Raw genomic sequence first — 27100 nt, forward strand, 5'->3', positions numbered from 1 at the left:
TAGGGATGAGAGCAACAGGAGTAGTTGAAGAATGCAAAATGAGTCCCTCGAGAAAAATTCGTTACTTAACTAGCTAACTAGGAAGAAAGACGGAAACTATGTCTTCTTTTTGCCCAATACGATTTCTGAACAACTTCTGAAGTTGATCAAGTTTCTGTTAATTTATTGGTTTAGACTGTGGAGTGAGGACATGGGGATTTACCTCATGGAGCTTGCCCAAAACGGAAGTTAAAGTTTTTTGGGTTTTGTTGTTTGTTTGTTTGTTTTTTTAAAATACAAACCAAAAGGATACACAAGTTCTCAATTCCACCATATTAATCTGAGTGATAGGAGAATCCTTTTTTCAAGGTAATTTTTCTGCAATATATCTGGCCTTACATTTGAGCAATGTCTTATCTATGCGTGAAGCAGGAGCCGGTCCCTGTCAATCAGCCGGTTTGCACTTTCTTGCTGCTGTGCGAGGCAGCCGGCAGGAATTCAGCAAGATTCGACTGCTCAGCATCCAACCTGCCCTTGCGTGAGGTGGGCTTGGAGGATTTCAGTGCAGGCTCCAGCTCCCGCTATCTCACTCAGCACTTAAAAGTGGGTTGGGAGGGAGAGGGTTTGGAGAACAAAGATCAGGAGGCGGGATATCAGGCAGGGATCTGATGGGAGAGCAGAGGAGGATGTAGGGAGGCTGAGTTTCTCTTTTACAGGATAGAAGCATGTTGACGTCTCCTTGAATTCAAGGCCATACCTGCCCTCTTAAAAAGATGCGTATGTGTGCAAATAAATAAAAATCATGGTCTCCTTATGTTCAGTTAAAAATTGTAATTGTATTTTTGTATCATAATTCGAAGCAGCTCTTCTGCTGTCGATGAAGTAGCTCTATATTACAACATCTGAGTTTAGAATTTGGCCTGAGCAGTACAATGAAATGATCTTCCTATTGAAGCACGGCAAACATCACCACCTGGAGATTCCCGACTTTCAGTGAGAAGGAAATGGGGCTAGCGCTGTGCCTGCAGTGAGAGGGATGCTGCTCTGACTGACCCAATACTGATTCAGTCTTTTCAACTTTAGCTTCTGTGGTACCTTGAAATCTTTGCAGAGTTTTCAGCCTTTGTTTCCTGTCAGTAATCCTTAGGACAGCTGTTGTCATGTGCCAACTTAAGGGATAAGAAAGCAAATCTAACTTCCAGGGTCTTATCTTTGCTTGTCTTCCACAAAACCAGCGGTCGTCATCCTGCAGAAAGGCATGCATGCAGAGTCATTATTTTCCTCACTTGAAAGATGAACTACATATTACTGCCTGATGGAGCTTCCTTTTTTTTTTTCTTCCTACTTTTCAGTTCACATGCACAACTTCGGTTTTGATCAGCTTGACAAGTTCAAACTCAGCCTGCATGGTAATGTTTATTGCAGATTTGACTAGAACAGAGTACTTACGACTGGCAATATTCTCATATTGCATACATATTCAAACATTTTACCTGACTCAGGTTCTTATTGCTTTTATAGCCTTTCTGGCCAGCCATCACAAGCGCCTGGTAATTTCATATATTCCTTTTCTACATCATTCAGGTAATCCTCCATTGCTGCACAAATGACAACACTTATTGACAAAGGAGACTTGGGGAAAAGTAACTTAAAATGCAATCAGAAAGAGGATTTCTGTGGAAGCAGTGTTGGCTGTAGCCTTATACTTACCCAGTTGTTCAATTACCTTGTCAATGAGTGAAATATACTCTGAAAAAAAGAAGTGGAGATTAATATACACAGCCAACGTCTGAAGATCAATATAGTCTTGGACCCATCTCAGATTTATTAAAAGTGTGGATAGCATTATGGATTTGAAAGGAATTTTATAGATTGATAGATATAGTAATATTTTCAAAACTGATAAGCAAATTTGATCATCAGTCCTTAACAAGAGGGAAGTCAAAATGGGTTGATCTTCTAGAAGTGCCAAGATACCAAACATTAAGGATTTGGTCTCTCTTGGGGATTACTAATTGAGCATTTCTCCATAGTGGAGGAAGAACCAAAGCAAGTCAATTTTTATGTTCCAGTAAAGTTCTTGGTTGCAGCAGCTTCTACATTACTGTGATGTCAAGAAATAAATGAGAACTATCAGCTGAGGGGAAAGTGAAGCAGACCACAAAATTGCATCATAGGGCTGTGTATTTTTGCTGCACATGTACTGCTGGTATGGAAAACAGTTGTCTAATAGCAGTTGCCACCCCAACTAAGGTATCCTATCCATATCCTGAGATAAACGAACCTGAAAATATTTCAGATGCTCATGTTAATAATACAATATTGTTATGCTCTGCCTTTCACACTGTCTCTTGGTTTTTATATAGTTCAGCATAATGAAAACACCAGCAAAGTATTATGTGTTGGCTGCCCAGTGCAAAAACACAGTGGACACCTTAGTCAGACAGTGCACAAAGGAAAACTGGCCCCGAAGGTTTAGCAAGAATCTCAGAAGACGTTGCTGCTAATTTAGACAAGGCAAAACAGCAAGAAAACGTGTCCCTTGGGGAAGATGTCCCAGCGTTGTCCCAAGACAACAGTGGAGAATCTGTTCTCTTTGAAAAACAGATGTTAGGCAGGGAAGATGAAAGACAACTGGGAAAGCTGACCAGACTGAAAGATTATGCAACCATACATTGCTGCAAGATGGAAGTCAAGTGCATTTGCTTTTTCTTGCTAATTGAAAAAGCTTTACAGGAAACAGGAAAGTCATGGAAAGGGGTAAGAAGCACAGGTTTCTTCCTCAGTAATTCTGTGCACTAGGCAGAGCAGACTATTCCTTGCTTGCACTGGGAGAAGGAAGGATAGCAAGGGCAGTCCAGTCACAGTAGACTGCTGATTTGAGCAGGGTTGCAAAAATAATGGCAAGTCTGAAACTGAGCTGGAATTTGTGTGGCTTGAATTCATCTCCGGTTTCAGCCAAGAGGGACTATGCCCTTCTCAGCATCATTCCATGGGTAAGTCTGCAGTGATTCCAAGTCGGTCTTATTTTCCTCTCCCTGTAATTTTAGGGTTTTGCAACCATAGTTCTGTTTTGTGCTAATATTCATTATTTTTTGCTAATGTTCATTAATCCCCCCCTTAGGTGATATAAGTTCCCAAAAGACGAAGCTTGTTATACATTTAGACACTTCCTAACTATTGATTGGCATACTTGTTGTACTCTAGGAAGTCTGTCTCATTGCAAATGTACTGCAGGCTGTATAATCTGCTTTCTGACTGAGAGAAATAATGGCTCTTTCTCCCACCCCTCCATCCTCTGCCTGTGTTATTTACCAGACATCTTAAATTTCTTTTAGGGTAAGACTGATGACTGCCCTTAGCCCTAGAAGAGTGCAGGATCCTGCAAAAACACTAGCATGAAGAAACAGTCAGGAAAATTTGGTACATTTTCACTCTCCGGCACTTTGGGTTTTCAGTTCAACGCAGACTAAAATTGAGTCAAAACCACTGCAGATCTGTCTCTTTCCAAAACAGCTCCTTGCCAGCATCTCCATTTGAACCATTAAGCATTGGCTCTGTATTTCTTCCTGATCACTATCATGTTAGGTAGGAGAATTAAACACCCTTCTCCACTCAATTTGACAAACTGCTTCTTCAAAGCTACCCCTGGAAATTTTTGCCTAAGGCTGTCCTTCCTCTCTTACCCTAATAGGAAAGCAGCTGTCTTATGTTTTTATCCTTCGACATGCAACCTCTGCAATTTATCTACAAAACTAGAATCCTTCTCCATAGTTTGTTTGTGGAATTATATCACAAAGTATAAGTTCTTCACAGTAGGCTAACAAAAAGAAGATAAAAGATGAAAACCTGGCATGTTTGGAAATGTTTCGTTTTTATGAAGTATTATAGAGCATTGTTATTTTTTTTTCAACAAGTCCAAGCAGGAAGTGTACAGGGTATTAGCTCCTCCGTGTTGCTGTTGGGTAGGGAACGGATGCATTTCAAATCCACCTGAATGCTGGAGGTGGTTGTCATCCTGTCCTCCCAGTATGATAATTTTCACACTAAAAGCAGCAAGGCACTATATTGTTTGTAACTTCACATATTTCTGTCCTGAAGGCTGCCAACGGCTGTATATAATGTTATCTGGTGCTATGTAGAGGTGCTATATAGCTAATAAAAGTGATTGCATCCTTGTAATTTTCCCTGAAATACTATTCTATATCCTGCTTTTTGCAGCAATGAGAGGAAGTCTGGCTGTTTGAACCTCTCACTGAGAGAACTGCACCCAAGTTTGAGGGTTGCTCCTACTGTTGCCTGCAGCAGCTGTCGCTCCAGAAGAGTTTACCTCTGTGGGTATCTAGGAAATGCTTTGCACTCTGCCCATGCTCTTTCAAAGAAAACATTGAAAAAGTCTCCTTGATCTCCAAATGGTTGTGCAATATTTTTTCTCATTATTCTGCTCATTAGGAATGCGTTGGGAAGTCAGGTAGGCTTTGGCATGTAAGTGTGAAATTAGATGCCAGTGACTGCAGACGTAGTTGCCCAGACTCTAGACAGATGTACCCTGGAGTGGGTGTCCAGATGCTTTTGGAAAATCCTACTGAACTGTCATGTATCTGCTTAAGAAACTGAAGACCCTTATGATTCTGGCACCAAATATACACAGCTTCTCTTAGCAGGCTTAAAATGAAGTTAGTTCACAGATGAAGTAACACCTTTCCATTTGAGCGAACTATAAAAATTTTGGTAAGTTTACCAAAGCTAAGTTACCAAAGTAACCAAGTATTTAACCAGTTTTGATGACTGCAGTCCCTCAAATTTCTTGATTTCAAGGCTAGTTTGGTTACCTGGTTTGATTTTGTATGTGATGGAGAGTATGAGCACTCTTTGCAGGGAATCCTATTTGTTGCAAAAACCAAAGGACTGCAGTAGCTGTAACTGCATGTAGATGAAGACTTTCCCAACAATACAAGATGAATGACACTATTGTTTGTGCTGGTGTTGACTGTTGTGGTACGTGTTCCAGCACCGAGATCACAGCTGACCTTGCTGAAATGTTAAGCTCACCTTTCTCTAATTTATGCACAAGGAAGTCACCTAAACCAAAAGCAAATTTAAGCCAGTTCAGTCTGATCAGTGTCCAGAACTGTGACGTACACAAAGAATGTGCATTGCTTTCTTTTGAGACAGGCAGGATTTCTGGAGCAATTTGCTAGTCAGCCTAGCTGTCTTTCAGGTAAAATGTGGCCTCAAAATGCAAGGCAAAAAGTGGGCCTTGGGCTTCTGATGTCTGAATACAAGTGTTTCTCCTTAATATCATACAATACATGAAAGGAAGCATCAGGAAGGAAATATACCCTGTAGCATCATTCTCAGGGGAAGTTATACTTCCACAAAATGAAAATAAATGAGTCGGTATTATGATAGTCTAATACTGTGATGTTATGTACAACAGATGCATTTTTCTGCTACGGGTTTAATCCCTTCAGGCCCATTAAGCAAGGGGAAAAGTTTAGGAGGGATGCTGTTAAAAGAAGACATTAATGCACCTTTAAAAGAACGTAGTTGGAGCACAAATCACAGGAGAAATACAGTACAAAATAGTGAATGAAATATTTATACTTTCCACTGAAGCTGAGTTCATGCACTTGAGGGAGAAGCCCTGTTGAGATGGGTCTTCCCCTTTGTTCTGTGTCTATTTTTCCAATTGCTCAGACACAGCTGTTGGTTTCACAATCACTCTGAGGTTGATTAGATTAGAAATCATAAGCCTCCCTGCTCAGCATGGCCAGTGACACACAGAAAGTTTGGATGTATTCTAAGCATGTCGTCTGGGTAAAGGAGATTTATTTTTCCATGCTTCAGGACATATATTGGTTCTTCAAGATTTAGTTGGACTGGATCAGCTTTCCCGTCTTGTTCTAAACAGAGCAAGTTAATACACAATATGAGGCTCGTATACATCCGTGGGAAATCTCACTTGAGGAGCAAGTATGCAGCTAGAATAATTTGGCATGGGTTCACTGACTTATCCAAGGCCCATGACTCTCACATTTATGTACCATTACTTTTAATTGTATTTATTCAATGTGAAGCAAAACTGCATAATAAAAAAGCTATGAAAGCTTTTTGGGGAAGACTTTCCAAAACAGATGGTAGAAGAAGGTGCCTGGCTTGAGAGTAAATTTTGTGCCTTTTAGAACCCTCTATTTCTCTTTGGACTTTGACACTGAAATTGCTTATATGGGACCATTCTCCTTTTAAAACAATTATTTATGGTTACTAGAAGAACATTATTCATTTTCAAATAGCTTCTAAAATAAAGGCAAAATTCCAAAGCAATGTTGTGCCTTGTATTCTGAAAAAGGGTTCTCATGTTTTCTCTACATGGTTCATTTCTTCCTAGAGGGTCTTTTCCAAAGGCCACCTTCCTGTTCAGTCTCATTCATACCAGCTACTGGTATTCAGCTGCCTACATCCCCCGCCACAACTACAGCAGTTGCCTAAATGGAAAAACTGAAGAAAAGGTGGTGGTTGCCTTTTTTTTTTTTAATCCTTAATTTACTGCAATTTGTAAATTTGATATAAAGGGCAAAATTATCTTGGCAAGGAGTCCCTCTTGTGTTTCAGTTTCCTGAACTGTTTTTAAGCTTACAATTTTATGATCTAACACCTTTACCCGCCTTTTTCGTAGCTTTTCATTAAAACACACAGACCTCTTGGGCATTCACATTGGCTCTTTCATACAGAACATTTAATACGCTTGTTTTTTTTGCTTAGGAGTGGCCTTTTTCAGGTTTTTTTTTTTAGATTTATTTTAATAAATAGATTTAGGTTTTTTAGATTTTTAAATAAATCTGAAGGTGCAGAGATGCAAGCCATATTTCACAATCCCTGAAATAAGTAAGCATCTAAGCTAGTCATCCTCAAATAATTTTAAAAGGAGTAGCAGTAACATGCTTTGTGTACGCCTGTTTCTTAAGTGTATGACTAAGCTGGACTGGATATTAGAGAAGATAATTTGTACAGAAAGTCTTAAAATTGTAGCCCTCAGGAATGTTTTGGGAACATGATCAGGGTCCACTGAATAACGTTTTTATTTGTAGTGTCAAATCAAGAGCATATGTAACAGTGAAAACCATTCTTTGAGAAGTGTCAAACCTAATCTTTCTTTGTTTTGCTGCATTAATGAGTAATCGATATATAAAGAAAGGAAATGTAGTAATTCCCCCTTGAAGAGATCTTCTGCTCACTATTTCAAAATATTTAATTCTTATAGAGCCTTTTTCTTTCTCAAAATGTGTTAAAGATGTGAACTTATTTAATCCATCCATGTTAATTTATTTAATCCACCCAACACTTCACTGAGACTGGTAGTTATATACTACTATTTCTGTCCGAGAGGGAGGAGCGAGCGGGTGACTTAGGTTGCTTCGTTAACTTTTTTGTGGACAGGAAAAAAGGGCACAGTTGGATCCCATTTTAGAACTAAGGATTTCCTGATTTTCAGTCTTTTGTTTACACAACTGCATTGCGCTGCTCTGATTTGAACTAAGTATTTCCCTGGCTTAGGGGACCGAGGTGTCGTAGATGTGATCAAGATGTCCCAAGTTTGCGTATCTCCAGCAGGCACACCGGTACGTTGTTTGCTGTTACATGAGGCTTCCTGAAAGTCGTTTATGTTGTCCAAATGGATCTCATAGTCATGGATCCGTTGCCTACTGGTTAATTTAGGACACTGTATTTTCTCCATAATTTTAAATCCAAATGCGGTAAGATACTGAGCTTTGGTAGTTCTTTTACTGTATTGAACTGAAAGGTGCCTGGAGACATTTGCAAACGATGCATTGTAAGGACAAGGTAGCATTTTTCTTGTTTACTTCTTCTTAGAACATTTTCTGATATTAAGGATGCTTTTTCAGGGTGGAACAGAGGGAATTTATTGTGTAACACCTGTTAACAAAAGAGGGACTTGATTAATTTCCCACTCATGGTGCTGAGAATGTTCCCCTTTGTTGTCATTTTCTCAGGGTTATTACTCATTACCCTTATTCATTCTGCTTTGATAGAGGTAAATAGCTTTTAATTCCCCCTGCCCCCAAACCTTCTTAAAGTTTCCTTTGACAGCTTGTTGTAATTATGCCCCTCATTGAAGACACAGTCATTATTCTCTGTTGCCCTGTACAAGATTATTTAAGGCTCATTTTGTACTTACTCTGTGCATGTATATTAAATGTGTTTCCCTGCAAAACAGAAAATAGCAATATAGGGACAGCGTGAGACAGTGGTAAATGTGATACCGATCACAGCTTGTATATAGCTGGAGATATTTCAGTGAACGTGAGCAACGCCCTTGTCATTACACTACAAAAAACAAACCAAAACAAACCCCAAAAGGATACAAATAAGAAAGTATCCAAGCTTGCTGTAAAACCTGTTATCAAGTAATTGTTACATACAGTTTACTATTGAGCTGTCACTGTATCCTCAGCTTTAATAAAACATGAGCCAGTTTTTTTTTTTTTTTCTGTATCAGTAGTCTTCTTTTGGAAGGTATCCGATGGCATTATGAATGTTATTCATAATGTTATAATATTGCAATGCAACATTATTATATCCTCATTTTCTGCACTTCAGCTCCCCAGACATAACTTACTTGCCAAAATTAACAAGTTGTTGGGAGTGTCAAGATTCTTGCTTTGCCGCAGGCCTTTTTGTTACCCAGACACCCCAGGCATTTAACAAACAGCTCAGACCCTTCCTGAGAGGCAAAGAAAGAGGGGCACTGCTGCTGCATTTCATGTCTCCTTTCCCTTAGAAAAGGGGGCTGCTTGGTAAGGCTCTGCTCCTAATTGCTAAGGCTGTTAATTCTCTGACAGACCAGACAGCAGGGGTAGTGCCAGAAAACATACCTTTGCCCTTAAATGACCCTGAATTCACTTGGGTAACTGTAATGCACTAGGGCTCCTGTCCAGAAAAAAAGAAAAGAAAACAAAACACAAACAAATGAAAACCAAACAAATACAACCCCCCAAACCAACCAACCAACCAACACCAAAACCCAAAAAATCCCAACCAAACAAAAAAACCACCACACCACAAAAAAACCACCACCAAAACAAACCCAAAACCAGACGGTAGTTATGTACTTGCTTTTTTTGTTGTTGTTTTTCGTGTAAGTGATCACATTTGAATTATCAGCTCTTGTAGAAGCTGCAGACACAGGTTTTCTAGCTGCATTGCATCTCATCTAAAAATATGCTTTTCATTGGGAGGTTTCAGGTATCTTTTGCTTATGTCCTTAATTTTGTCTTTTTGCCTGCTCCCTTTTATGTTAGAAATTGATTTTTTTTTGTTTGGTATGCTAACAATCTTACGTTATTTAGTAGTAGTCTGATTCTTTAAGGTATTGGCATTTCTAGTTATTTGAAAAAAGTAACATTATGCAAAGAATGCTATAGAGATTTAAGGGAAACAACAGTTATTTTACAAATGAATAATGAACACTAGTTCCTAGCTTATCATCAAGAGTATCTTCAGCTACGCTTTCTTGTTATGAAACTCTTTGCTTTGTGGCAAATTTATTCCTGATGGGATGAGATTTCAAGCACAGACACTGTTTTGCCTGTAAATAATCCATACAGAAATGACTGCATGTGCATAGCTTTTTAACTGGATATATTAAGTTAAAAATTCTACAATAACATACCTCATGTAAGGCATGCCTACCTTGAAATGTCGGTAGCCGTATTTTTACGAAACCTGTGTTAGATATAGGTGGTAGGTACAGACAATAGATACAGACTCACAAAATGTAGATTTTACTTATTCCTATTAGTTTTTGCTTCATCAAAGCCACAGAGGGTCAACAACTGTGTAAAGATACATGTTGGAGGAGAGCATTCTTGTTGAAAAGCAAGAAGCTGAATAAGGATCGAGAAACAAAACTGGGAGTACTGTGGTGGTCTAACCTTGACACAGTTTGTGTTTGCTGGCGAGTCCCAAGGTCCCTGGTGCATCACACTTGCTGCCTGCCTCATGTAGACCTGCTGTGAGCAGCATTTGGTTACCTGGGGTTTCTGGATGTCTGTAGCAGAGGTTGCCAGAGCACCACCCAACCCTCTGAAGCAGCAAGGGAGTAGCTTGCGCCACAAATGGTGAAATACCACCCTACTGAGAATATTTGGCAGATCTGCATTTGCTCTGGGACCACCTTTCCTGTTGAAGTTTACTTCTGAACTGTATAGCTACATGCATTGTATGTGTTGAGACACGTAACTTCCAGATGTACATATGAGGCCGTGATTTACAGTAGCGTCTGTATGAATAGTTGCAACTGGTGTGCATGCACACAGATTTTTACAGGATGTTTCCAAGAATTTTGAACAAAAAGGACACAGAGCCAGTGCATATTTCAAAGATATCATCATCTATATGTGTGTTTCTCCTTGCTTCCTGCAGTCTGAGTTCCTATAATTGGGAACAATCCCAGTCTGAGAAAGAACATAAGAAATAGCGCAAATAATGCAGACTCTTTTTTATCGTAATGGCCTGCACATGCCAAATTTAAATGTGCACACAGATGCCATTGAAATTGAGACAGATCCAAATCCATCTCATGCCTTTAGCCTAGCAAACACCGTCCCATTTCCCAAGAGAACATGAAATCCCTCACTGAATATGAGAGACTGCACCTTAAAAATTATTTCAAGTGATTATATTTATAGGCTGTTTATGAGGCTCATTACTATGTACATGAGCACATAAATGAAATTAGCCTCACAAGAGGCGTTTATCCAAGGACACACAGGATGTCTGCAGCAGAGCCAGGAACCAGAAGATATGTTTGAAGTTTAGTCCAATATCTTAACCACAATGCTATTTTTGCTAACTTGAGTCCCACTGTACTCCATTAGCGACCAGAAATCTTCAAGTGGAGAACTCTGCTCTATCTTTCCGAACAAGATCACGTGTGGCTTGTGTGTTCCCATGATATTAAGACATCTCAACAAGAATGTGTGCCTGTGTCATCAGTCAAGATCACTGCTTCTAAATGACTGTAGCAAACAGCAAGAGAAAACAAAAAGCATATGTAAAGTAAGATACTACAGATCTATTTAAAAAGAGTATCTCTCATGCTTCTGTTATAAAGAAATATTCTATTCAGGAAATCCATTACTCAATTTAGTATGGAGGGGATAATCTACTGTGGATGTTAATCCTTTGGAGTCTATTTTAGCTCTCTATTTCAGAAAATTATTGCTCCATTCTCTGATAGTTTTACAATTCAGTATCATTAATTTTATACATAGAAAGGGATTGATGGAACTGCTTATTGTTAAGGTTTCCCATCCTTTCCCATTAAAAATCTTCCTTTGCAGTTGCTGTTAGAGTAGGATTAAGTTTACCGAGCATGAAGATTGAGATTAGCACGCGGGCTGGAGGCTCAGCAGGTCGCTCTGCTGCCCGGGCACCCCCGGGGCTCGGTCCTGCCATCCACTGGGATGACCCCACGGGGCAGGAGATGAAGGTCTTGTTGCCAGGGATCGCTCTGATAGCTTTGTGACTGAGTCCTGTTTGAGAAGGAGCTGCAGGTTTTAATGTTGTGGAGGAACCATGGCAGAGATGGCTTACTTGAAGCCCACAGTTTACGTATGAGTTGAGACCAAGAAGTGCATGTCTCCTGGTGGAAGCCTGGGCTTTGAGCAGGACTGTGCCACTATTCTCAAAATGTAGGCCCTTCCTTTAAATATGCACCAAAACCCAATGCTGACTTTTTAGTTAATTTCGTATGTGCCTCCATTGCCTACTGTTAACCAAAGATGAACATATAATTCTTTGTCTCCTTGGGTATTAGAAGATAAATTTACATGTGTTATAAAGCACGCTGTCACTGTAGTGAAAAACACCTGCTCCAAAGTCCACGCAGCATTAATAATTCTGACCTCAGAGCAGAGTTTGAATGCTTTACAGTAAATATGGTACGGCATTAAAAAGCGATGAGAAAACAAAATATGAAATGCTTTGTCATTCGGTTAGCAATGCCCATCCAACACTGAGAACAAGGCAAGGGTGCGTCATGTTAGAATTAGATGTAATTCTGCAGATTTTATTCTAATGAAGAAGATCAAGGGGGTAGTTAAGGTGGAAGAAGCAGTCTTAATTTTGATACACCAGAAATTTTAGCTGTTTATTTTGCAATTTGTCTTTTAATATACTTTCTGTTGTGTTACATAAAGCGGCTGAGGTGGAAATCTAGAAGTTCCATCAGGCTAATGTAGAAATCCTAGTATCACATTCCAGAAATCCTGGGCTTGGTATGACACCTCTTCCCTGGTCAAAAAGCACTGGTATTCATGCTGGCGGATGTGCAACGAGCACCAGCTCAGAGGAGGAGCCCAGGGCTGGGGACTGAGCGCTGAAGGTGCACCCGAGCCACACTTTGAGCAGAGCCACGGGCGTTGTGGGTCCTCGGGGAGCTGGAGCAAGTGGCAGGGCGTGCAGCTTGCAAAGTTCACTGCTGGAAGTGGTTGTTAATAGCTGGTGCAGGAAGCAGTTGCGATGTTTAAGAGACAATTCTGCTGAAACGGGTCAAACTGCTTTCAGACAGTCCTGTGGGACCGAAGCGTGCAATGGCACGCTGTCATCTTACCGGCCTGCTTGGATCATGGGTTACATGTGTATAAGTGTTTGTATATAGAAAGCTGTCCATTGTTTCAGTTCAGAGACAGTCCTTTTAAAAGCAGCACATTGGAATTCAGTCTGTTTTCATTCATCTTTATAGGAGTCATTCAACTAAGTATCCATATATCATTGTATTTTTTTTTGCTGTTACGAGATAGGCGTTATAGTGTTTCCTTCAAGCAAGGAGGCGGCAATTAAATTATTGCATAAAATTAGAGATATGAATACTGTGATGTTCATATAGTGCTCTTTGTACTGTTGAAGAACAAGTGAATGACTTGCTGTGACAGTGAGAATATGGGATCTCTGTCACCTTTCTCTTACAGCCAAGAACTTCATAATAGAAAAGACCAATTCAGAGAGGCATGCAGAGAGGGTCTTTCATTTGCCCTGTCGTTCTTCACTACTGTTTCTTCCTACTTGATCTCTCACTTTACACCTAATACATGTTTCTCTTGCTGTTTGAAGAGTGCTGAGTAGAGACTGGCTCTTATCTAATATTATTTAGTGTTAACTCCCCCTTTCCACTCAGACTGCAATGACTGCTTCAGGGTCATGCAGCTAGAAATGAGAACGTGTGCTCCACAGGTAGTCGAGTCACTAAGCTGGTCCCCCAAAGTGTCTGCTCTTTACTGCAAACAGGTTTTTTTCTGTCATTGCAAACAGAAATCTCAGCTGCCAAGAGAACCACCTGCATATAAGCATGCAGGTAGTGTAGTGATGGCTGCTACACAGTACACATTAGGATTCCAGTCGGAATGATGCAGATGTTTAGGGACTTGCAGTGGCTTTAAGGTGACCTGGCGTTGCTAGAGTGACAAGGAGTTGGGACAGTCCTGTGGGGAATTTATTAATATTACAGTACTTTGGAAACAAGAGCTAAGAACTTGCTAAAAGCTGACATTTGCAGCTAAAATATGTATTGCCTGAAGAAATGCAAAGGCAACCCTTATTAATATTGCTTTTCCTAGCAGTAAACTTGAAATATGATGGTAGTCTGTAAGCGTGCAATACCTCTTCCAATTAAAAAAATGTGCCTAGTACCATGTCTACACAGGGATCCAGTAGTGAAGGACAGCACGTACAACTGAAGTAATCAGCACTGTGTCAGATGAAAAGGAATCAAGAAAATGGTTGATGCCATGCTCTTGGCCACAACCCTAACTGAACCATTAAATATTTAATTGTGTCCTGAAGCCTTGTTAACTTGGGTTTGGTTGTTAGACCAATGGGAGAAGCAAACCACAGAATCAAGAAATTTTGACAGAACTGTCATAAACCTGGGACCTTAAAAGCAGACAAACCAAGCCCAAGAGCTTGTAGCGTGGTCCCAGCTGTTGAGATAGGAATTGTGAATATGCAGAGAGGAAGCAACCAAATGCATCCCTCTCCATCTCCTGGCTGTTGCTCAATGAGGTAATCACTCATCTCTTCTCACACCCAGTACTAAAATTTGTTTGAAAGAGATGAAGGAAATATGAAGACTACAGATGGTGTCTGGAGATTGTTATATATCATTACACAGGAAAAAACAATGTTAAAAAAAAATTAAGGTTGCAAAGTCAAGCGTTCAAAAGGTATAAAATTACAGAGTAATGGTTGTCTACGCAGTTGTAATGGGCTTCTCTGTGAACACTCATTATCTTTTTATTATTCATTATAATTATCCCATTACTCATTAACCTTAAATGTGGGATCACATGGAATTTCCCTGTTGTTATTTTAATTTAATTTATGTGTGAAAAGTTTTAGCTTAAAAAAAAAAAAGAATCTGAAAATGCCATCCCATGGCATATTGACAAATAGATTGTCAGTAAGGTTGAAATCTTTCTATTTATCACAGAGACATAGAGAGAGTCTGGCAGCACTAGATTTTAATCGTCTGTGTGGACCAGTGCTAGAAGGGGCTGGATCACTTTGCAGCTGGGCGTAGATGATATTTTTTGGTAACAGAAGAGCAGTCAACATCAGGAATTTGGAGTTTACAGCCAGGATGCAGAGAGGAAGGGCTGTCCTTTCCTCATACACATCTCTGCTCCTTCCGTTCTCACCCATTTGCTCCTCTCTTCTCCTGTCTAGGCCGCCAAATCAGTTCGGCTCTTCTTAACTATCTGGTTGCCATTGCTGCTGCTTTCCAGTTCTTAATTTTACCTGATCCTTAATCTCACATCCCATTTTGTACAGGTATTTCCAGATCCCCGTTTGATTCTTCTCTGCTCTAGACTGTAACAGTCAGCTTCTTTTACAACACCAGTGCCTTGATGTATTGTCCTCATCTCCCCTTATAACCTAGCTATTTCCCCCTTTTACTCTTCAGTCTCCTTCTGTGCTCCCTCCTCCACATCTCCTCATCTCGGTGAGTGATGGGCAATATCCTAGCACCGCAGCACTATCATAATTGCAAAAATAATGCAACAGCCCACAGTACTACCAGAGTTAGGTGCCAGCATCTCCTGCCATGTCCATGCCTGGTGCTGTGGTGCTCAGGTGAGTCCAGCGCTGCTCTGCGCAGCTCCTGTTTCTGTGTGCACAATTCCCCACAGCTGAGATGAAGGGATAATGTGTCTGTCTGCAGAGGATCCAGAGCAGGCCAAAAAAATGATCAGAGGGCTGGAACACCTCTCCTGTGAGGACAGGCTGAGAGAGATGGGTTTGTTCAGCCTGGAGAAGAGAAAGCTCAGGGGAAATCTTATTGTAGCCTTTCAGTATTTAAAAGGGGCCTGTAAGAAAGACGGGGACAGACTTTTTAGCAAGGCTTGTTGCGACAGGACAAGGGGTAATGGTTTTAAACTAAAGGAGGGGAGATTCAGGCTACATATGAGGAAGAAATTTTTTATAATGAAGGTGGTGAAACACTGGCACAGGTTGCCCAGAGAGGTGGTAGATGCCCCATCCCTGGAGACATTCCAGGCCAGGCTGGACGGGGCTCTGAGCAACCTGATCTAGTTGAAGATGTCCCTGCTCATGGCAGGGGGGTTGGACTAGAGGAGCTTTGAAGGTCCCTTCCAACCCAAACTATTCTGATTCTATGATTCTGTCTGTGGGAGCTGGGAGGGAAGTGAGTATAGAAACTCTAGAAAGTATTTGTTGAGCATGCAGGGACTACACCATTTCAAATGTTTCTCAGGTGGCCAAATCTGAAAAGTTTACACAAGAAAGGCAAAAGGCACACACCTAGCAGACAGACTCGCCCATGTGGCCAAATTTCAAGTCTGTTTTTCACATGTAGTGAGAAACCTTGCCTTCCTTTGGGCTCCTTCCAGCCACTATCCAAGGAGAAGCAGCTGGATGATCTTCAACATTTTTCCCTCTATTTGGCACCACTTGGTTGCAACACAGGCAAAAACCCCCTCTTGTCTTTCTTGAGAAACAGAAGAGGATAAATGGTTTGACTGAAATTTCTCACCATGAATTGAAAATGAAAATGTGATCTATAGGATGGGAATATTCAGCTGAAGTGATAGAGATCTGCCAATCCAGTAGTTCACTCAAATTAAGGTCTCGAATCATGGGAAATGTCAAAGCACCATAGTGACAGAACACTACTGGCCCTTCTATTAAAATATTCAAATAAGACAACCAGCAGAAATAAATATCTGTTGCTAAAACACAACTCCCAAATTAAATGAAATTAAGTTGTTGGTTTTTTTCACCTACAACCTCTTCACAGTACAGAAACATCTACCTTTGCTTGGTGGGAACATACCAAATGGCCAAACTGCAAATTATCTGCAAGCTGAATTTCTGTCAGTATTTCAGCTAGAAAACTGTATCGTAGGATTAATATTTCACTCTTACTTGGTTTTAGTGTTTTCTCTTTGTCATTCTTACCCTGTTGTATGTGAGATGAGAAATCTTTGGCAAAGACAGTTTTTATGTTTCTAGGCTGATATCTTTTGCTGCCATAGGATCCTGAAACGACAAGCGTGTTGATAGCAGGGGTGTGCAACTTAAAATTGTGAGAAGGGAAACTGTGCACATCTATACCTAGCAGAAACGTCTTTAAATCCCTTTATTGAAAATAAGTTGTAAGAGGTGAGATTGATTAGATCCTCGGTTTATGAGACCCAAGTCTTCCCCTATTAATGAACTTAATATCCTCACCTTCTACTATGTTTTAAACTTCCTAACTCTGTTCCCAATGCTGCTGCGGCACCTCAGCTGCCATGAATTTAGGTGTTTATGGCACACAGTGCTTTCTTCTCCCACCTAGCAGGATAGATTTCCAAGTGAAAAAGAATAGCTCAGTGGTATCTTTCCCCCCCCGCCACGAATACTTTGGTTCTACATTCAAAGAACTGTGACATAAGTAAAAAAGTATCAGTGGAGCCTAAAACATCTGTGACCGAGGAATCAGGGCAATAAAAAAAAAAAGAAGAGAAAAGGTTAAGAAGAGGAAAGTACTTATGCTGGCAAGATAGGGGTTAGGTGGGGACAGGACTGAAGAGGAGACAAAACGGATGAAGGATTACAGAGTAAAAATGATTTGGGAATAGGATGTTGGGAGAGGTGAATAGGGTAGAACAATAGGGAAGAGCGTTTGCTGAATGTGAATAGAAATCATTATAAAGTTTCCACCGTCTTCTAATAAAAATACAGTAGCCTTGAGTCCCTGTGCTTTATTAAAAACTCCAGCTGGAATATAAAAAAGGCAGCAGGCAAATTATTCTCAAAACAGATAACTTCTAGATGAAGGAGAATGTAGAGATTTGATGAGATTTTTTGTGAAGGTAAAATATATTTGATGAACAAGACTGAAGAAAAGATGCACCAGGGAGGGGAGGAAGGAAAAGGAAAAAAAAAATGGTAGAGGGAAAAAAACAAGAGGGAAGATTTGGGCTATAATTAGCAGTTGTCTGTTTGCAGGAAAGAAATGATCTCTTACCCAAAGAATTTCTCTGGTACAGGAAAGTGGCAGTTCTAACTCTGTTTTTGTTAGATGTCAGGTATCACCCTCCCTTTTGTTCTGGAAAGCTGACAAGTATAGGATTGGGAGGTTAAACATTTCTACAGTGTGCTCTGTTCAGAATGGCTTTGGTACTGTTTAATGGACAATGAGCTATACTGCAGCTGACAAAATACAGATTTCGTGAACCAAATATATTCAGTTCAATACATTTTCTTTGGTTATGATGGACAGTAATCTGGCGTGACATAAGGTTTGATTTTGCACGGCAGGTTGCATTGGTTCTGTGGTAAATGGAAGAAGCTGTCCATTACAAAAAATGCCATTATTCCTATAAAAGAGTGAACTGATTTGAAAAACAGAGAATTGGTTCGAGTCTCCAGCTTACCTGCACATGGAACTTTTTACCCAGCTCCCAGTACTGTACTTCTGCATTTGCTATGCATTTGCTCCCTATCTGAGTGAGACAGAATTTGAGAGCCGGAAATTCCCCCTCTGTTGGGAATCGTTACGCACAATCTTTTGATTCCATGTTTAGTGGACACTTATAGTTCTTCTTGTAATGTCACGGGGAAGCTTTACATGTTGATAACAAGGCACTAGAGGTCCTAGTAAGTGGCTTTATGTGCTTTCCACTTCACTTCCCGATTGTGTGTAGGTGAGAAGGAGAAGAATAGCATTTTGTTATGGCCAAAGATTACAGCTTCTCATAACCTGGGTTTTTCTTTATTTATAAAATACTTTGTACTGTATAGAGTCTAAATTACTGTTGGGCTTACTGGGACAAGCTAAAGTGCAGATTGCTTTTCCCGGTCATGAACGTCAATTAAAACCAAACAATTGATCAACACTCTTCCCTAGAGACTGATTGAAATAGTGGTATTTCATCTGTATAATTCCTAAACAATATTTACCTACATGTGTAGAGAAAAAAGATAATTCTTGTTTAGGATCTTTTTGAAAACATGGCAGAGACCTTTTTTTAGACTTTGATTTTTCCTTTTTCAGAGGGACCAAGAAGGGAAATTTTTATTGCAGTTTGGTCAAGGCACAATTTGTATGAAAGAGTAATTTGAAAAAAAATTGAATGAAACTGAAAATAAAGGTTGTTTTTTATTTTGAGATTTCATCAAAACCATAAAATTCGTAATAGTCAAAATGAAAAAATATTTTTACAAACACTTCTGAATGAAGTTTTGGGCTAAATTGCAAGGGTATTGCCCTAATTGTACTGCATTTTAGGAGGGGTCTATTAGCAGATGAAATGGAAATTATTAGCAAAGGCTCCTTCAGGCCTTATTTACAGCCAGCATTAGATAAAGAGTTATTTAGTGGGCAAATAAGCCTGCCAGATATGAAAGAGACAAGAAGAAATGTGTCTTGGCATGCTGGGGAGTATAAGTATGGAGAAAGCAGAAAGTATTATATTTGATAGTGCTGGAATGTAGCCTGAGATGACCTTCTGTTCGTGCCTATTGTTAACTTTTTCCCATGCAAAACTGCCACAGCCTGTGAGTTCTCGCACAGCAGCTGTCTGGACGGTGGAAGAACAAGCTGTTTACGTACATTATTACAGATTTCTGATGATGTGCTGTTTTGGTGCCCTACCAAAATCGAGGTTCCCCTGTGGTTCTGTAAAAACACAGAGATTGTTCTTGCCACAAAGAGCTCCCAGTCGAAGCTTGTCAGACAGAGCCAGAAGGGAGGGAGGGAGGAGAAGCGGTTTGTCCAAGGTCACGGTGTAGGTCAGGGGCAGCACCAGCAGGAAAACAGGACCCAGACCTCTAATCCTTCTGCACTTAACATAAATAGGGGCATTTACCAGCGTAATTGCTCCTGGGTAAGAATGCTCATGAGGCATTTTGCTGGTGTAACTCTGGCTGGGGAGGATGCTGGTGCAATTCCTTTAGTAAAGTTTCCCAGGCGGATGAGCCCCTGCTCCTGGGCTTTAACCACCAAAACTCCATTGCAAGGAGACCTGCTGCCAAGGAGTGTTGTTGGAAATTTAGCAACAGGAAGGAAAGAAAAAAACACACAACAAAACAGCCCTCACTTCAATTAGAGGAAAAGATAATTCCTTTCAAGTTGAGAGGCTCGACTCCTGCTGGCCTTTGTTCTTAAGCTTACCCTCACTGTAATTTCATAGAGCAACTTGAATAATGCCAGTTTGTTCTGTGATTACCCTCAGCTGGAGCACAAAATTAATATCTCCCTAAGTAATTCAGTACGTGATGGGTGAACGTTTAGCTAAACATGCCCTAAAAAGCTAGGATTTTCTGTGTTCGCTGGAACTCTCTCAGTGACAATTAATTGCCTGTGGTCTTACGTGTTTATGAGCCTCAGTAAACAGGCGGCATATTTACGTCTCCCCATTACCTTCAGAAATAAACTTCCTTAAGAAAAAAAATCTCATGTTCCCTGATTACAATCTGATTTTAAGTAAACAGAGGGGTGGGGAAAGTGACTAGTAAGCAGGACTTTGGAGGGAGGAAGGTGGGAAGTGGAGAATTTTCTTCCTCTGAAATCGTACCCCATCTAATGCTGGTAGTATTAAGTTAATATGCTGCAAGAGTGACATGGCCTTGGTGAGTACTCTTACTGTTTGGGGGTTTGTTTGCCCTTTTTATCCTAAGAGTTTAGACTAAAAACAAACGCAATATTTACTAATTTGTGATGGGGAGCTGCTACAGAATATCAAATAAAAGCACGTTATCTAACCTGCACAAATATCAAATAAAGGCACGTCTTCTAACATGTACAGAATCCTGTTTTTTTCTGAAAGCCCTAAATTATTGATGTGAGATCCTATTTAAGGGTACAGCAGTGATGCACTACAGCCAGTGTTCCTCTCCCGTTTCTTCTCGTTGCATTTCTCTGCCACTGCACCGCTCTCCCTCATGAATCTCCACCAGAACTGAAAGGAAGAACCAGTCCTTCTCCCCATTAGTCATATTCGCTTCGGCCTTTGGCACACAATGAGGGTTTGTGAGGAGAGAGGGACCCACCGTTCTTCATGACAACTGGGGCATCGCCATTGACTGGTTGTGGTATTTGATGCTCTTCCACATCGCAGAATAAATTAACACTTGCAAAGCTTTCTGAGATGCACAGGAAACAGACTGTAGCCAAAAGAATAAGATAATATTTACTTAGGTTCTATCCATTAACATCAGCAGAAAGAGGGCTTTAATGCGTGACTTTGTGCTATACAACTGATTGCTAGTTTCATTTACTTGTGCAGGTAAGAGATTATATTAGATGGAAAACACAATTTGGTATTAGTGAATTTGCACTGTTGTTCACTTTTTCCCAAAATTTTTCACTCTGCAGCTGTCTGAAGATTTCCTTTAGGACTGGGGCTTTATGTAAAAGTAGAGCTGAACCTAGTATTAAGATAGAAGATGACAAAGCGAAAAATAATAAAATCTAATGATATATAGATGGCATGCCTTTGCTGTTGTCCAAAATCTCACACATTAACTCCTTCAGATTTACTCTATGCCCATCTGCCCAATCCTAGACTTTGTCTTGCTGCGATGGTTAGTGCTGAAGTGTGGAGAGCAAACCTGGCCAAGTTTTCATGCCAGCACAAGGTGTGAGTGTGTGGGGAAAGCCACCCCTGGCGGTGTTTGCCTCCAGTGGCTCCTTCTTTCATTTCCTTCCCCTTATTGCAAGAAATGGTATCTAATGCACCGTCCTATTAAGAAAAGGCCTGGGTTGCTGAGAGAGGGAGCAGAGGTGAGCTGTGCCTGGCTCTTCCAGAAGGTACAGCGTGCAGGAGAGGAGGACATCTGAAAATGGTGGCATCCCCTACCTCAGCGAGATTTTGTTGACCCCAGACACTTAATGCTCTCATTGTTAAGCTAAGTGTTTTGTTCCTCTGTCTTTTTTTTTTTTTCCACTCATCTCCTCCATGGCTATTACATGCTTTACTGATGGTTGCACCAGGATATATCGCTTCTTAGAAATTCAGTTAGCTATCCTTAGGCAAATCAGCTTGATTAATGAACTATTAAATGGCAAGATTCTGTGTTCATCAATATAGTTTTAAGGTACCTGGACTGAAGGAGCTGACAGATCTAGAAATAAAATAAGTATTCGTCTTGTAACCCATTGTAAACAAGCTGTCAAGCATCACTATGGTCTCCTTTGAAATAGCTTTAATGAGTAAATAGAGAGAATAAAAGCAGAGAGACAGTGTCAAAAATGTAAGCCCAAGATAATGGTTGTGCTTTTTCTTTTTTTTCTTTAACCTATTGTGTTGCTTTAGGTGGTGGTAGCTGTATTTCTGCTGCTCAATGAGCACATTTTTCCCAGTCCTGACATAATTGACATAATTTTGTCAGAAGTTCTAGAATATGTATTGCTGCTTTTCTAGAGTAAGGAGCTATAAAATGTTTGAATCGCTTCCTGATTCTGATACCTGCGAGTTTAGAAGGTTTTCATAGGATAGGTGCAAAGCTTATTAAAAAAAAAAGAAATGTCAGTAGAATTTTTTTTTGGCAAATAAGACCCCCTGAAGTATGTTCATCTTCTGGGTGCCTGCTTTTTCTTTTAACTTAATTTTTTCTGAATGAAGAAATCTGCATTTTATGACAGGTAAAAATACATCCAAACATATGTAACTTCTGTAGTTCAAGCTGCCAGGAGAAGCATTCTCTTTTTTTATTTTCTTTTTCTGTCAGTTAACTCTGGGTTTCTTATCCACAGCTTTGGTTGTTGCCGAGTTAATATCCTTTGGCGCCTGCCTTCAAATGTACTTGACTGTCTAGTTTACAATTGATTTGTTCCCATTTATTTTATTTTATTTCATTTGTAAACGTCCCGTCGAAGAGACCCTTATTGCTCGCCTGTCTTGTGAATCTCCCCCCAGGTCGGTGACACCGGTGGCAGCAGCACCTTTGCAGGTGCGCTGGGACTTGCCTCGCTTGCTGGATTCCCACGAGTAGGTCCGGCTCTGGCTTGATAATGAGCCTCCAACAGGAGGGGGAAAAAAAAGTTGTGAAGTTACCTTGCTGTTGCTCACCAGGCTCAAACAGCTTGTCTTTTCTTTTGAGGAACATTTATACTTAACACTCGGTAGGCAAACTGCTATTTCAGTTTGCAAGTGGATTCAGTTATTCAAATGCACAGGCCAGAAAATGAAGGGTATTCTATTTAAACAGTGTGCTTCCGAGTCACAGATGATCTTTTTGATGTCTGTATTTTGCAAATGGAAATTTTCCATTTTCCAGCGCTAGCATTTGTTCAGAGGCTGTGTGCTATCTAAATCTGCTTTTGTGGCTGTTCATTTGCATTTTTGCTGTGCTATATTGCCTCCAGTCTTCTCCCCTTGGCCCCCCACTCTTTTATATTGAATTCCTATTTTTGCTGCCTCCACTCTATCTTGTATCTCTGAAGGCACAATCATGCAAGGTGCCGAGCGCTCGGAACAAACAGCAGAGACTGCTCAGCACCTTGTCAGGATTACAGGTGAAAAGGGAAATCCAAACCATCTGCATATTTAAGACTTTTGCTGGGAGAGAACAGGAGAAAGGTGGAGCTGTTACCTGCTCAGGTAGCAGTCCAACTTCTCCTGCAGCTCCCGACCTTTTCTTAGTTGCAAGAACTGCTGGTGCTCCTGGTCAGTGTATCTGATGGGGGGGTGTGTGTATGGTGAAATTTTATGGCATGATGTGAAATACAGTAGTCAGGTGACACAGCCAAAATGGTCCATCCTGGACTTAAAATAATTGCCACAGCAAACTTGCATGTTCAGATAGATCTCTTGGTCAGAATGTGTGGTTTTCTACTTCCTCAGCATTTCTTTTTATTTCCCCCTATACACATAGGCTTTTTCTTCCCCCAAATCTGGTTACATCCACTTCTACGAGCAAACTGCTTAGAAAGAAAAACTGCCTTAATATCCTGAGGGAAAAGTGAGAAGGTGGGGAGAGAAGCACAACAACTTAATTCTGGCAGTTGAAAGAACAATCTGAAAGTTGTCAGGCTCAAAGTATCACCTACCCTCAAGTAATCACTATTCACTTCTGCAGACACCAACCCTCCAACAGTCTATTTCACCCTCGGGGAAAGCAGGGGGAGGAGAAAAAAGAGTGTAAGCAAGAATATCACCGGAGTATCACACACTACCGTGAGAGGCAGCGTATACAGAGCTGAGCAGCGATATAACCCATAGGGCTGGGAGCTGGGAATCGCAGGCTTCTCCTCCCCTGCCTGTCTTTTCTTCATTCACCTCTGGTCTAAGCTTCCAAGAGACTAAGTGGTCCCGGCCAGCTTGGACTTCAGTAAGAATTGAAAATAATGCTTTACCCAGCCTGGCCTTTCTTCCGAGTCTGTTTCAGCAGGTTTGGAAGCTGGGGCGGTGGTGGTGCCCGCAGTGCTCCTCCGGGTGGGCAAGAGCGACAGGTTAATGCCTGTACAGTGCTCTGGGAACAAAGCGCTTGCTTTGCAAAAGTTTTTCTCCTGAAACAAGGGGAAAATACCTGTGTAAGCACGGCATGCTGTTCCCACTGTATGGCACAGCACTGGTACCTAAATACCGATAATTAATAATTATTAATTCCAGAAATGAAAGCACAGTGTCTCTGTGTATACTACACAGATACACAGGCAGTATTTTGAGCACGTGCGTGGCTTCCAGCACTGCCCATTTCTTTCAGCTGCTTTCCTTTGCTTGTGAACTAACTGGCTATGGGGCAGCTATAGGAGTCCATTAAAAACCCCTCTGCTTACAAGAACAGCAAACTGCCAGAGTAAAGCGTGATATTTCCATGTTCCTGTCATGTTCGAGCACGTGCCCACAAACCAAAACACAGCTGGCAGGTCTAATTTTAGCTCTACCAGCCTTGAGAAGTGTCCCTTTAAAGAAATTATTTTTATAATTCTTTTTTTTTCTTTTTTCTTTTTCTGAAGCAATTTGGTTGATAATACAGCAGCTGACAATTCTGCTGCAATACTACTGATGATTTAAATAAAAACAAAAAGAAACTGCTGTCCCACATTTTTTTCCCCAAAAATTTATAAATAGGCAAAGCCACTGTAGAAAGGCCCAGGAATTTGATGACGTGTTAAAGGAATATGTGACTAAAAAAAAAAAAAAAAAAAGGAGAAACGCTGAGATTTGTGTACAAGAGGAAACATTTTGTTATTCACGCACTTTTACTGGTGATTTATAGCCCCGTTGCAAGCCATACCCTTCTTTTGAAAGATAAATATTTGGGACCCCTGTGCTGACACAGGTCCCTCACGCCTGGGATTTGTGGCTTCCACACCTGGTCCTCACCTGGGCGCGGGGGGGACGCCGTGGGGTGGGCGGCTGCTGCCGCCGGGGCGGGGGGCGGCCGTTTTTGGGGGAAACGGAGCCGCTGGTAACTTTAGTGTCACTGTGGTGTTTTCACACGTCTGGCTGAAGGTGCCCCTAAGTCAGGCCGACTGAGTTCCCTCTTTACCCTCTTCCTCCATTTTGTTCCAACTTTAAATAAACCCAAGTCTTATATAAGCGGTCTAACTATGTATTTAATATGTCTGGCCCCGGGTCGCCTCTCCGCCAAGCGCCGGATGACGGTACGGAGCGGTTCGCTGAGGGGGGCTGGGGGAGGACGACGACTTCCCCGCTCGGCGCCCAGGCTCCGTGACCTTCCCCTGCCTCTTAAAAAAAAAAAAAAAAAGGCAAAAAAAAAAAAAGCAGCGTAGTGGGGCTTCTCTTCCTCACACACACCCCGCGGCGTTAGGATTTCCCGAGCCCAGGGCGGCTCTCCGGCGGGGCCGCGGGCAGCCGCGGGGGCGGGCGGGGGCGCGGAGGCGGCCGCGCGGGCCTGCGCCGGCCTCCCGGGGGAGCGGCGCGCCGAGGTCCCTCCCACCGGCGGCGCGGCGCGGAGGGGGTTTGAATGAAAGACAGGACGAGCCCTGAGCACCATGTCACTCCGTGAGGGAGGCAGCGGCAACTAGGCTGGGGAAGGCTCTTCCCTCCCCCCCCCCCCTTTTTTTTATTTTCTTTTTTTTTCTTTATTTTTCTTTTTTTTTTCTTTTTTTTTTTTTTTTTTTTTTTTGTTGTTGTTGTTGTTGGAAGGGGGGTGGGTGGGGAGCGAGAGGGGAGGGCTCGAGAGTGGGGCGAGCCGAGGAGAGCGAGCGGGCGGGCGGCTCTGCGGAGGTTTCGGAGTTGCACTGTCTTCCCGGCTCCTCTCGCAGGACGTTTCCCTCCCTCCCTCCCTCCCGCGCCGGGCAGCGGGCACCGCCGGAGGCACGGTGCTGCCAGCGGGGAGGCGGGCTGCTCCGCCGCGGGCAGCCGGGCAGGGGGCTTCCAGCCAGCCAGCCCCGCGCACACACACCCGCACCCCCCCACGCACCCCTCCAGAACGCCCCCCTCCTCCCCCCAACCCCCACTCACACATATATGTGCGTGCGGGCGCGTTTTTGGCTGCGCTGGAAGTAGCGCACGGTAGACGGTGAGGAAGTCTCGGCAGCCTCCTCCGTCGCCCGCGCTGTCAGGAATAGCGGCGTGAGAGGAAGAAAGGCCCTGGGGCACTACACCCTGCCAACGAGTTCCCTGCACCAGCCAGAAGGACTCCAGCTACATGGGCAAACGCCTGGAGCAGCAGCCAATGTACCCCCAGTACACCTACTACTACCCCCACTATCTCCAAACCAAGGTAGGGTACGGCGGGGCCGGGCGCTTGGCGGGTGATGGAGAGTGGAGCGGCGCAAATTGCGGGCTCGCCTCTCCTGTTTGGCGATTTTTCCCGTCGCTTCCTCGGGTTCGGTGTCACGCAGAGCCGAGCTGGTAGGCAGAAAGCAGGCGTGAGAGAGGCAGGAAGGTTACTGTCTGCCCTTGCCTTCAGTTCTTTATTTATTTTAATTTTAATTTTTTTTTTTTTTCCGAGGGCTGTTGGCGTCGGCTAATTCCTTTTATTGTTTGTGGAGACCGGTGCAGTTAACGCTATCGTAACACCAGGCAGGTAGTGTGTTTATTATGGCATAGGATAAAGATTGCTCTGGACAGCATCAGGCACGAAATGCTGTTTTGGTGGCTCTTCCAGTGACCTCTACAGTGTATTTGGAGCTTGAAAGCATTTTGCTGTTAGAAAAGCTGTCTGTGGCAACTTAAACTTTTAATCAGCTGAGCAGGAGATGCTGTGGAGCTCGGAGGAGAGCTTGGATCTAACCGACTGTAAATCTGGTGGAGTTTGTTTCAGTGCATTGCACTGATTTTAATATTTCCTCAAATATTGAGGATGATACAGCTGTACTCAGTTACATTTAAAAGGTCTAGAAATAGAGGGTAGCCACTTCAGGAGAGCGTATTAAAGCACGGACTTTCTTTTTCTTTATGTTTTTTTAAATGCCAGCAGACTGGAAAGCAGGCCTGCATCTCTTAAAGAGGCTGAGTGAAGTCAATGCTACCTGGCCGTGAGTTAGTTAATTGAAGCTTTATTTTTCTAATGCCATTGTGTAATAGTCTGTTCTCTGAAAAGATTTCCTGTGTGACCAAGGGACAGTAACAAAAGAAATCCCTAAACCGAAAGTTTGCAAACCCTGTTAGGACGC

The 27100-nt window shown here is 41.9% G+C and overlaps 1 protein-coding gene across 11 annotated transcripts in view; it reads left to right on the plus strand.

Annotated features, from left to right (window-relative positions):
* RBMS3 (RNA binding motif single stranded interacting protein 3) overlaps positions 1-27100 on the plus strand; it is a 713822-nt gene that overhangs the window by 240538 nt on the left and 446184 nt on the right. For 3 of the 11 annotated variants that reach the window (XM_065627657.1, XM_065627658.1, XM_065627660.1), the window contains exon 1: positions 25677-26205. The exons of the other annotated variants lie outside the window; for them this stretch is intronic. In XM_065627657.1, coding sequence (XP_065483729.1) covers positions 26131-26205 — 75 coding nt within the window. In that variant the 5' untranslated portion in view covers positions 25677-26130. Of the gene's footprint in view, positions 1-25676; positions 26206-27100 lie in introns of those variants that run through there. 11 annotated transcript variants of the gene reach the window in all.

Source organism: Caloenas nicobarica, chromosome 2 (genome assembly GCF_036013445.1).
Source record: "Caloenas nicobarica isolate bCalNic1 chromosome 2, bCalNic1.hap1, whole genome shotgun sequence".
Taxonomy (NCBI): domain Eukaryota; kingdom Metazoa; phylum Chordata; class Aves; order Columbiformes; family Columbidae; genus Caloenas; species Caloenas nicobarica.